We start from the raw sequence: 12,936 nt of genomic DNA, 5'->3' as shown, positions 1-12,936 counted from the left end.
CCCTTTCCTAATTCCACTTGCATGAAAAGGCAAACTAAATTCTTCTATTCTCAACTTCAATTTAGTGAAGGAAATATTGGTCCAACTCTAGGCAGAGAGACCCAAAACTCTGGGAGCCAAGAGAACCTGCGGCAAACAGCAGCCTTTGTACTAGAGACTGTGATGTCCATTTCATTTAGAGATGAACAAGAAGAAACTTGAATTAAATGACCATTAAAAATTGTTTTCTCTGCCAGTTGATAAGCTTACCAGCATCTCACAAAATCACTGAGTTTCTCAAACAGGAATGTTGAGCTACAACACATTTTGATTTTCACAGGTCTTCTACATCATTGATGATAAGAAAAGTAATTTTATGAATATGCTGAAGTTCCTTACCGACTTTTGAGTATGTGTGCGACCCTTTGGAAAATTCCTCTGTTACCCACTGGGATCTCTGTAGTCTAACCACATCACCGCCTTTGCTAACTGTGTCTTTGCCAAACATCTCAATTAGAACATCCAGAGCTGTGGAAATTTTAGATAATAGATAGATTAGTTTTGATAAGAGTTGTTACATTTTCCTCCTCTTGCATTGAACCTTGCTTTCTTCTTTATTTCCCTACAAAAATTAACAATGTTGCTCCTTTAGAAAACTTGAAGGGTATGTATTCAAATGGGCTTTCTTTTCTCCATTAACATCAGAATAAATATTTATATTATTTTTTTTTTGTATTCACTACTACCTCTATGTTTGATAAGAATTCCAAAAAAAAAAGTTTCTGCTCATGTTCAAATTTTTTATTTTTGTCAATTTTAGAAAGGTCATTAACCAGAAACTGTAAATTGTTTCTTTGTCAGTTTTGTTGATTGTTAATGAGCTACTTCTCATGTAAATGCGCTATTTGTGCGTGCAAATATTGTGTCAGTAATTACATTTTCGAGAAATTTTATAATCCCAAAATACACAGACTTAAGTTTCTAAAAATATTTCAGACTCAAGTGAGTTAACATGTAGCAAGGTTTAAAGATCTAACTACATTTTCAGAAACCAAAAATGTTGATATTACATATCATAGAACCTTGACAGCAGTTTACCTGACTGTTTGATGTCATCATCTGTCATCTTCTCAAAGCCAATTGCTGAGTCTCCCATGACGAACGTGGTGAGAACTGGAAGTCCAACAAGGCGATGGATGTTGATCCAAGATTGCATGTAACCCCTGTCCTGGTCTTCCTGTACAGCCCTCAGGAAAACTCCAAAGTCGGACGGCCAAAAGGCAGATTCAAATTCAAGGATCAATTTGTTGCTTGTGAGTACTCCTGCAAATAATTCATTTATATTGATGAGAAGCATTCGGAAACTGAATAAGGGGCAGGCTCAAGAAAAGATGGATAGAGGGGCTAAAAAAAAAACCCATTTAGACAAGAACAACATAACCATGCAACAGGCAATACAACTTTACCCTCAACACCACAAGGTTACAGAGGCCAGAAAAAAAGTAAAAACTGAAGTAAAGTAAACAGATAACCATTTAGTACCCCAAAAAACAAAGGAAGTAGGCAGACAGAGGAGACGAAAAGATGTAAAACTTTTCAGGATCGTCCTTTAACCACAACAGTCAAAGATTGACTACAAACACAAAGATTGACTACAAACACAAAGATGATCTAAGCAACACATTAATTTCCCAAAAGGTAGCACACTATGTTTTCTGTATGTTGTACCCTGTTGCCTCCTGTACTGTTCTGACAACTGCCATTCTATATTGAGGTCAAACACATTTGAATTCAAGCAATATGACATGTCTATAATATCAAACATAGTACTAGGTATTCCAAACTGAAATTTTTACTTCACAACAGCAGAAGCTGGCTTCCTCCACACCATCAAATTCACTTTTCTTTCCTGTTTACATTGATACCAAATTTACCACATTTTTCTAGGCTTTTTCTTTCCATTTCCAAAATTTGCAACCTTGTGAACTTGGCTGAAAGGCTATCTTGAATAGAAGTCGAGATATTTGCTATTGAAGGGGGTAGGGGTCACCTGGCTACATCAACGATTCAGCTATCATATAGAGTGATTTCCCTTGATATTTACTTCCGTAGAGAAGTTCTGTTCGTTATTCAGTGTGCCTGGTTGAGTTGGCGAGTACTGAGCAGAAATTAAGGGCCGGCGACTTAAGTCACCAACGGTACTGCAAGTGTTAATGAATGTTTCGGACCATTATACACACACCAGGAAACATGAATTTGCATATTTCATAGTATGCATTTAGAGCCTTTTTATTAAAGTTTTAGATGAAGACAACAGAACTGAAAAACCTGTTTGAATAATGAAGTTAAACCTCTTTTTGAAAAACACCCTAATAGTGTGTCTTCAAATAGTTAAGCTATGTCCTAAGCAGTGTTTCTTAAGACGCTTTTATGGCTTCCCATATAGAGAAGTGAACTACCTTGAAGTATATCGTCTGCAAGCTGATCAGATATATATTAAGCCCAAAGTTTTGAAATTCGATTTTGTCGCAACTTTTTAATGTGTGACATCAATTACAGATCAAATCCTCTTGAAATATTTGGCCCAAATTTAAAAGCTAAATGTTGAAATAAAGCAGGAAAAGATACACAACGTAGGTACAATTTGTAAAAAAAAACTTTAAAGTTTTTTCCCCTCTCCTGAAAAATGTTGCTTTCTGGGCTCAGGACATTATATTAACAGCTTGCTGATGATGCAATCGTTGACAGCATGGAGAAAATGCCTCATGCCCCGGTATACATCAAAAGGAACTTCAGCCTAAAATTGAGTGGAGCAAAATAGTTTGCAGTCCAAGGGTAAGATAAGAGCCATATTTTGCCAGGAACATGCTGGGATATTGAGACAGAAAAACAAATCAGAAGGAACAGATAACATGTGAGCGCCCTCCAACCAACTATGATAAATGGAAAAATAGGGGGTTAAAACCACTTGCACCGTGAGTTGAAGTTGAAGAGTCTTCAGTTTGTTACACCTCACACTATATAGCATGGGAGCATAGAAGAAAGAAGACAAGATGTAAGAAAATCATTTCTTTTATGGGTTGCAGTCATGATGCAATAAAAAACAACCAAATTTCCGTCCTCCTTACCCATTTCACTCACAGCAACTTGATAGTTCTTGGGGAGATCGGGTTCGAACATAATGTCCTGAGACGCGATTATGCTCAAGGGAACGGCAACTACCACCACATCTGTTTGTCTCTGTGAGCCATCACGAAACCTGATGATGACCTTGCCCTTACTGTTGTCAAACTTGATCTGTCTCACAGCTTTGTTCAGCTGTAAGTGCAAAGGAGGTTCCTCAGAGGAGCCGCTCACTAACCTGCAATTGAACAGCAGCAAATTTATGAAACAATTCACAAACTGCTATTATAACTAACTAAACAGCATCCTGCTAAATCAGGCTTCACGTTGGCGTTCCAAGCAGACAATATTTTCTGTAAAAGCGCAAGCTCATCCCCATTTTCTTTGAGAATAGGCCTTTCATTATAAGATCTTGAACCCCCCCCCCCCCCCCCCAAAAAAAAAAAAGCTGTTGTAAGCAAGATAATGAGACTAGAAATTATTTTTACATGTTTTAGTCTTGTGCACCAGAGGGAGCACACAAACACTCCAAAATTTCATTGTCAAGGAGTTTACAGGGTCGATATGATGATGGTTCTTTTTCTTTAGGACTAAGATATAGTCCTCTGGAAAACAAAAATGAGAAACAGATCACATCAGAGCATTAACTGTAACAACCACACCCTACATCCCCACTTGACCCTAAACCCCAAGAAACCAAATGTGTGTGTGCCTGGGAAAAGTAGGCGGATGTCACTGATCATCGAATCGAGCGAAAGCTGAAAAACCACTCAACATTGATTTTTTATCGTATTTTTAAATTTCGGTGAATAATTTTTCTCTGTTCATTTATCTATAAAAAAATATAGTTTTATACCGGTTGACAAGCGCTACATATGTGTTTAAATGGTTTTTGTGAAGTGTGTAAAACCTAAAACAAGTCGATGTTAATTGTAAATCTCGACAAAAACGGCTGTTTTTATCGCTTTTCTTCTCCGTGATTCTGACTATGAAGACGATGATTGCAGTGAAACAGGTGAGTTTATTATTTTGTTTTCTCAGTGGTTAGTACTTCAGCAAATTGAATGCAACAGTGTGTTACTTTCTTGACTTTCAACTCGGGATAGACACAACTCTGCTCTGACTCACACAAACACACGGACTTGTACAACACAACACCTCTGTTCAATAAAAACTCAACAAACAGTTGTTTAATACTAGATCTAGATACAATCAATTTTTATTTGTAATTGTTTGGTGTTATTTGTGCATTTTAAAAGTAATCTATTGTCCAATCAAGACTTGCTGACACAGTCCAAATTTTTATTTAATTCAAACTCACAAAATGTGGCTTCCAATAAACACTGTCAGTCCTTTTATCACTATAGAACACTCGCAGAACTTTTAACAAAATACAAAGTACCACAGAACATTGAGCCTATAGCCAAGTAATAAACCATGACTACAGGAGAAAGATGGCATCTGACTGACACAACAGCCTGAAACACTGTTAATCTTCATGGGAACTGAGGCAGAAATTTGAAAGATCAGACTGGCCATTCCGACTTGCAAAAAGATGTACATCTTTACAAAGAAGGGATACAAGAGTATAAACTACCATATATGTTAAAACATTTCTAGTCGAATTTATGAGTTGATAAGCTGCTAGTGTGACCTACACCCACATTTCAGAACACTTTACCTGTCCAGCAGTTCTCCAGTGCCATCCAGCAAAACTTTTTCATATCCCATATCCAAGAGCTCAGGTCTGTAGTGACGGGTTGAGTAATCCTTGATGACATAGGAAGGTAAACACTTCACTAGGTGAGAGCCCGTACTGTGGAAACATTACTGATCATTACCAATAGTTTTTGTGTTTTAGAAAAGTTTTATGGCACTTGCAAAACAAAACGGTCAAATAAATGCTGTTGGAGGTGTTACAAGAGTAAAAAAAGGGAGAGATTAAGACGATAGATGTTTGATGGGAAAGAAGGAGCAAACCACACCAGAGCACCTGCCAACCATGCACTTACCATGAGTTTGATACTTACGACTCTTTCAACGAATAAAAATGAGGAAAAATGAGTCAAAGCTTCCATATCAATTTTCCTTTTTGACCGAACATGGTGGAATACTTTATAAACTAAACAAATAACAATGGCATAAAAACAGTTTTAACTGATTCCCTCCCACGAGCCGCTGACAGCGGCTTGGGGATTTTCCGTTGATGACGGCGCGCCGCTGACAGCGGCTTTCGAGAATTAGACCAATAAAATCCTATCCACTTTATCAAAACCACGTTTTCAGTGACCAATCCAACATAAACTAAAGGTCACTTCCGTTAGTTGTCGAACTGAGGCCAATGAAAGCTTCTGCTTTTGATTTTGGAGCCAATTTTGAGGTTTGTTTCTATGTGGTGAATGTAAACAGCTGATTAGTCTTGATTAGATCTATAGAGCTACAAGCCTGACAAGTGTGATGTCTCGCAATCGTCGTCTTACGGCTGTTGCAGCCTTGGAATTGATTGAACAAGAGCAAAATGACTACAACATTGATGATAGCATAGGATGGAATGATAATGATGATGCAAGTGATGTGTATGAGCAAAGTAGTGACACTGACAGCGAACCTGCTAGTACTAGTCGTAATTCTACTGTTGGTGAGAGTAAGCTAGCTGATTCTAGCGTTGGTCCTAGCACTAGCACTACAATGGATGGGCCTACAGTTTGTTGCACCCACTACTGCATCTAGATCTAGACCCAGAAAAAGACCTAGGCAAGAGGAAGAAGCAGGCCCTGCAGCCTGGGTTGATATCAATGAAGGCTCGGATGTCCCTGTGGAAGCTTTCAGATTCGCACCACATCAGGGACCAGGTGTTCTCGCTCCGCTCACCGAGGAGTCTACACCCCTTGACTGCTTCAACATTCTGTTTACGAAGCAAGTCATGGACAATCTTATTTCTTCGGTCAATGAATATGCAACCACAAGAGTTGCTATCAACAATCCACCCAAGAAAAGATCTGTCTTTGCAAACTGGACACTGCTCACTGATTATGAGTTGCTGAAATTCCTCGCTGTTACGATTCAGATGGGATTGAACAAAAGGCCAGCCATTTGTGATTACTGGTCTACCAATGCCCCAGATTATTGCTCTTGGTACCATCAGCTCTTTCCCAGGGATCGCTTTGAAGCAATTTGGCATACAATGCTCCACTGCTCGGATGACCCGCATGCGGAAGGCAAAGAGAAGATCGAGCTCTTTATCAACAAGATCCTCGATAACTTCAGTAGCGCTTTCTATCCAAGCCAAAATCTCGCTTTGGATGAAATGGTGGGATGGAAATTTTTCGAAAAATTAAATTCATGCCAATTTTTAAACAATCATAAGAATTAAAGTATTAGTCCAAGACGACTTGAATATTTTGCAATAGATTAAGTTTGTAAGTAACTTTACTGTGCAAAAAAAAAATTACAATAGGGTAATTCTGAGAGTTGTGGTTGTGTTTTGAAATACCACCAAAAATGCCAGTACTCAGCGTTAGTGACTGGTGAAAGGGGCCAGTAGTCAGTGAGTTAATGTCTTTAATTTTTAAAAATGCAAATGCCCAGTTACCTTTCTGATGAGAAGTCATCATGCAAAACTTTGTCCACTGCTTCTCTCACAGAGGGCTCAAACTTCCAGGACTTTGATTCATTCAGAGCCTGGTTGAGGATCTAAATAAATAAGACCATCAGAACACAGCCATGAATCTCTCATTAGACATTTATAAGATTTGCAGGCTGTACATGTCTGGACCAAAATTAACCTTCCTTTACTTGGAGGAAACACATTTACAGTAGATTTATAAAAACACAACTAGAAACAGAAGTTATTTCAAAATTCTTCAAAGAGAGTTCCTTGGAATTACACCTAGCCCTTGATTAAGGAGTCTGTCACAATAAAATATGGATAGCGTGCTCCTATAAAAATGCCTTTACATTACAACAGTTACAAATAATACTAGAGCTAACAGTTAAAGATGTATGAGACACACGGGTCTATAGCAATCCTGTATGAATGGAACACAATAACTAAACATACTGCTAAAAGAAGCAAGATTTCCATAATCAGTTGTTTGCTACATTGTTTTTATTATTGTTTGTTGGTCAACAAAAGATTATATAGCAACTTCGCATGAAAATGACCATATTTTAAGGCCAAGAACACACTCTATGAAAATAGCAAAAGAACAAAACGAATTAGTGGAAAGAGGCCACATCAGACTCAGAGCATCAGAAAAGAATTTATTATAACTCACAGTAGTAACATTTATATAAATGCAAAATTGGAAGCTTAAAACCCCAAATACTACCTGCCATCTAGTAAAAATTCAGTCTACTACTCCAAAATTCCATACAAAAGCAGATATAACAGGCCGGAATAAAAACCCACAGGACATGCTTTTGTTACCTGTCCAGCCTCCTTGGTGATGTCCTGAATGTCTGAGCCACTGTACACCTTTCCCTCCCACGGAATGATAAACTGTAGACCCTCAATAGAAGAAGTCTTCAGTTCAAAGTCCTCAGCCAGTTCAAGCAATGGATTGTTTTTCGAAATTACATTGAAAGCCGATGACCCAAGATCCACTTCAACACCTTGAGGCAAGGGAGAAGAACACAAGCTTATAGATCTGATATTTAAAACCTAAATAGCAACAGCAATTAGTTTACACAGAATTATAGGTGCCAGTCCACTGCGATGATTCTGTTATTCTTGACAGTCTACCACCAGACAAGTCTGACAACTGTGTCACTTGATGGTCTATTAGTCCAATGATCAACAATCCTAACCCTAACCCAGATCCTAACCACTCATCAGGTCAGAGTTTGGGTTACATAGTCGATCAGTAGACCACCAAGTGAAATTACTGGTGTCTCGAAAATAGTGGATCAGGTGTGGTGGTGATAGTGACAGTATAAAAATTACTACTCAGCAGTGAGTATGACGGTAGACCATCACAGAATGTCTATACTACACCTAATTGTCAGGAAATAAATAAATCTGAATAAATTGTGTACTTTATAAAGTATTTACATCTGTTTGGATGTTATGAAGGCCCTAATTGTTTCATTAAAAAAAGGCAAGACATTTTTCCTCAAAAAAAGTTTTTAAAATCAAATCATGTTAAATTCAATCTTTTATAAAAATACAAAAATTTTCAAGATATCATTCCATCTAATAACATGATCTGCAAATATAAATAAATAGCCACTGAAAATTTGAGGATAAAAGACCAAAACAACAATGGTACCTCTAAATGCATCTATATATTTAAGTTATATCCCCACATGAAACAAGCACCAAATTGACATCATGGATGCACCATCATAATGTGAATACATACTTGGCTAAAGTGTAGCAGCAGTTGGAGAAACCAAAAATTTTATGAAAACTCTTCACGAAGGAGAACTATAATTACATAAAATTACATCTATCTCAGTAGTGCAGAGTGTGGCTCTGATAATAAAAAAAAAACTGCCTGACTCAGTCAGCAGCTCGTGAGCATAGAGTTAAAGACACCATTGCAGTTGTGCATTAAAGAAGAGCAGGCCTGTCAAGGCATGTTGCCTGGGCAAAATTTTCAGTCAAATCTTTTCCTTGAAACTTAATTTTAAAACTTGACTTGTGAAACAAAATTTTAGACTACTCTATAAACGACATGCTGCTTCCTCAAAGGTGAGGGAAAACAAGTTTTTGCTAGAAAAATAGGTTATGAAAGGTAGGCCTACATGATAAAAATCAGTCACAATGTGAGTTGATGAGCTTATTGTTGGAAATGCTCTTCGAAAAAGAGTGGGAATACACACACAAAAAAAGACCTCTCTATAGATAAAATAGCATGTTAACTGGACGATTTTATCTCCAAAGCAAACCACGGGGCATATTTATTTTTTCACTGATGAAATAGAGAGGCAGGCTTCTAATTAAGTTACTGTTTTATAAATTTCACTATTGACTAGTCATACATTGAGCATATACATACCTTTCGCTTTCATGTTGGTCAATTTATCAGTCCAAACTCTGCCTCCGTATCTATTCTTCTGTGCTTCATAAACAGTCACAGTGAAGTTGGATCGGTCCTTGGAAATCCTTCGAGCAGCTGCCAACCCTGCTATACCAGCGCCAACCACAACCACTTCCTTATGCAGCAATGGATACGCTTTCTTTATTCCATCATCTTCTTTCTCTGAATCTGTTTTGACAGAGGACTTCTCGGAAGTTTTTTCCTTTTTCCTCCCTCTATCTGCTGCACAAAACTCCGCCACAAGCAGAACAGCCAACACAAAAATTTTCCTCCTCATCTTTTAACAAGTATGGACGTCGATGGAGTTCCTTGGTCTTGACCTGTAAAGATTGTTATATATAACTTTTATTTCAATATATTTCTTACCACACATACAAAGCCCTGAGGTTCAATAATTAGGAAGCACGACGTTAACTACCATATGTACGCGGACGACACTCAGCTGTACAAGACTGTTTGACCAACAAATTACAATTGTCTAGTTACCAGCATAGAAAAATGTATTTTGGAGGTTAAAAAACTGGATGATATTATGATATCAAACAGACTTAAAATGAATGATAAGACCGAAGCTCAGTTTTGCAATTCCAAACCAGGGATATTCTTTGCAATTTTGACCATCGTGTATTGGGAATGATAACATCTTTTTCACAGATAAAGCGAAAAATCTAGGCGTTTATTTTGACTGCAAACTCTCAAGGCACCATCAGGAAGGACTTCCGTAACGAGCAACCACCCCAACAAACACAATAAAAAAACAAGACCTAACCCTAACATCTACCCGTACTCCTACTCTTCCTACTCATACCCCTACCGTTACCCCAACCTCTATCCCTAACCTTACCCCATTCCCTATCCCTTCCCCTACCCCCCACCCCCATATTCTACTCTTGTCTCATAGCGGTCGCTCGTAAAGGAAGTCCTCCCCACCATCATATAAACCATCTATGTAAAGTAATTTATTTAGAACTGGGCAGAATAGGACAAATGTCAACATATCTTAGTGTTGATTCCATCAAAACCCTCATCTCTTCTTTTGTCCTTTCACGTCTAGACTACAGCAATTCTTTGTTTGGAAACCTTCCCACTGAAATGTTAAATAGGTTACAGCGACTCCAAAACCAAGCAGCTGGAATAATTTTAAAGAAATCTCTCAAAGAGCACATAACACCAAAGCTAATTCAACTACATTGGCTCTCCGTGAAAGCACGAATTCAGTACAAAATAATTTTTCTTTGTTTTAAGTGCGTCAACAACATTGCACCATCATATCTTTGTGACATGGCCATCGAATATATACCATCTCGGCCTTTAAGATCGGAGACGAAAAGACTTTTAAGACCTGTCCAAAGCAAAAGTCAGAGACTCGGAGGGAGAGCTTTTTCACACCACGCCCCCCTCCCTGTGGAACACTTTACCAGCTCATCTATGGGAGTCTACAACTTTATCAAAATTTTAATCAATACTTCAAAAACGCATTTGTTTCAGTCCAGCTTCAATCTGTAATTTGCGACATTCCCAATACAAATATTATGTTCTCTCAGTATCGTTTATTCATGCTGTTCTGTTCAGAAAGAATTTATCACTGTGAATTCATCAATGTGTGCGAGGGTGTCTGGGTAAGCTTTGTGGGATTGTCTTTACTCAAGGATGTACTGGAAAGAGAGAGAGAATAGACAGAGAGAGAGAGAGAGAGAGAGAGAGAGAGAGAGAGAGAGAGAGAGAGAGAGAGAGAGAAGGAGAGACAGAGACAGAGTGAAAGAGAGAGAAAGAGGAGTATTATAGGAGCTGTGCGCAGCATATTAATATATGTTCTTTGTATTATTGTATAGAGCATTGAGCACTTCTTTGTGGAAATGCTCTATATAATAATAATAATAGATAATAGATAGCATTTGTATAGCGCATAACCCCGCTAGAAAGCAAGCTCTATGCGCTTTACACTATATTATTACCCCAGCAGACCAAAGAACACTCAGAAACATTCTCAGCTTCCCGGGAAGCATACAGTGCAAGCAGCTGATTAAGCGCTCAAACACTAACAAACTCACAAGATCTTTCACTGTCTATAGCTGGGTACCCATTCCCACCTGGGTGAAGTGAGGAAAATTCGTGTAAAGTGCCTTTCCCAAGGACACAACGTCGGGTCCCTGACAGGATTCGAACCCACAACCATACGGTTGCGAGTCCGAGAGCCTAACCACTAGGCCACCGACGCCACAAATATAAATGCAATTTATTATTAGGCCTATTATTATTATTATTACATCCTATGAAATAAAAGCTTGACTTCCCATCCAAATTTATTTAAAGCAAGTGGCTATTCTCCGGCGTCGCGCCAGTCAATAGAACATGGCTATTCTCCGGTGTCCTGTTCTCTACAGCCTTCCATCTCCCCTGTTGGCACATTATGACCATTATTGTTGCTACTGAGTTCAGTGCCAGATGCGCCTTCTTGTCTGACTGTGACTGGGGGTTGTTGGCGCTTCTGGTGCTGCCACCTCTGACACAGAAATTCCTCCTTCTTCCTTCACTAGAGTTAGAGCTTTCATTGAGAAGCGGCTGCGTGTCCACCTATGGTCAAACACATTCTAAAGAAATGCTGACCCTGATGAGAGTTTGGATAAGGCCATAACGTGCCGACAGGGGAAATGGAAGACTGTGGAGAAGAGACGTGTGCAACTGTACGTGACACTGGAGAATAGCCATCAATCTACTGACCAGTGCGACGCCGGAGAATAGCCGCTTACTAATTTAAATTGAGTACTAAAGTAGAGGCTAAAGAGTAAAGGGAATATTTTATTAATCTGCAAAAAGATCATCATGATTAGAACCAGTGGCGGTGGGTAGTGAAGGGCTTACGGGCTTGAGCCCCACACCCCCTCCCCACCTCAACTCTATCCCTTTAGTTAATGAACGTTTCTTGCATAACGAGCAGTTGAAACTGTTATGATCGCACGCAATGAACACAGTGTTCCGCTTGGCGGCCTGCCCGTTTATCCAATCATTGTTGTCACCGCTTACAACTATAGTAGCCTAACAGCCAATCAAATGTCGTTAGGGCTCAGAAAGAATAAGCCCGTTCCCACGCCTGTCTTTAATGAAACTCTTCTTGTTAAAAGGTAGAAGACTTTTAAAAAATAACACTGCACAGAGGGCTCGTGCTCTCTCAGCCCTGATAATGGGGTGAAAGTTTACGACACACTTTCCCCCCAGTGACATTGGGCTTTTGTTAGGCGCGTTCTATTTTCCGCAACAACACGACCCAATCCACCTCATGGACGGTATGTGTTTGGAATGCTGTGTGTTTGTGCGGCTGAGATTTAACAGAGTTATTAATTACATCAAACCACTCTTGAGGAAACTTTTTCTTCAGATAAAAACTAATTAGAGAAATTTGGAGGTGAAACGGCTTCGTCCCCACCATCCAGAAGAATTTAACGTAGAACAAAGAGATGGAAGACAAAGGTGACTCTTCTCGTTTGAATGGTTCTAAAAATGCCATGGCTCGCCGTGAGTATAGAAAAATCATCACTCTTTTGTTCTTATCGCTTGCTTTTTGGTGGTAAAGAAGTGGAAGAAACCTTTCTAAGCCCCACCTAAATCTTGGTCCACCCACCGCCACTGATTAGAACAAGTCTGGACCCTCCTAACGTAAACTGAGATCTCAGGAGATGGGATAGTTTTTAAAATGAATTAATAGAGATAGAATCTAGTCTAGATATCTATATCTAGATATAGATCTAGATTATAGATCTATCTAGATCTAGATCATAGATCTATATCTAGA

At 38.8% G+C, this 12,936-nt stretch overlaps 1 protein-coding gene across 2 annotated transcripts in view; it reads right to left on the bottom strand.

Moving 5' to 3' along the window:
- Window positions 1–12,936, bottom strand: part of LOC101853043 (polyamine oxidase 3) — a 14,712-nt gene that overhangs the window by 1,319 nt on the left and 457 nt on the right. For both annotated transcript variants that reach the window (XM_005089247.3, XM_005089248.3), the window contains exons 2-8: window positions 9,105–9,466; window positions 7,532–7,716; window positions 6,695–6,795; window positions 4,784–4,918; window positions 3,108–3,340; window positions 1,078–1,302; window positions 379–507 (exon numbers count right to left, since the gene is read on the bottom strand). In XM_005089247.3, the coding sequence (XP_005089304.1) occupies window positions 379–507; window positions 1,078–1,302; window positions 3,108–3,340; window positions 4,784–4,918; window positions 6,695–6,795; window positions 7,532–7,716; window positions 9,105–9,423 (1,327 nt within the window). In that variant the 5' untranslated portion in view covers window positions 9,424–9,466. The remainder of the gene's footprint in view (window positions 1–378; window positions 508–1,077; window positions 1,303–3,107; window positions 3,341–4,783; window positions 4,919–6,694; window positions 6,796–7,531; window positions 7,717–9,104; window positions 9,467–12,936) is intronic.

Source organism: Aplysia californica, unplaced genomic scaffold (genome assembly GCF_000002075.1).
Source record: "Aplysia californica isolate F4 #8 unplaced genomic scaffold, AplCal3.0 scaffold00004, whole genome shotgun sequence".
Lineage (NCBI taxonomy): Eukaryota > Metazoa > Mollusca > Gastropoda > Aplysiida > Aplysiidae > Aplysia > Aplysia californica.
Note: the sequence above shows the minus strand (reverse complement) of the source record. Positions and strands in the feature narration are given on the sequence as shown.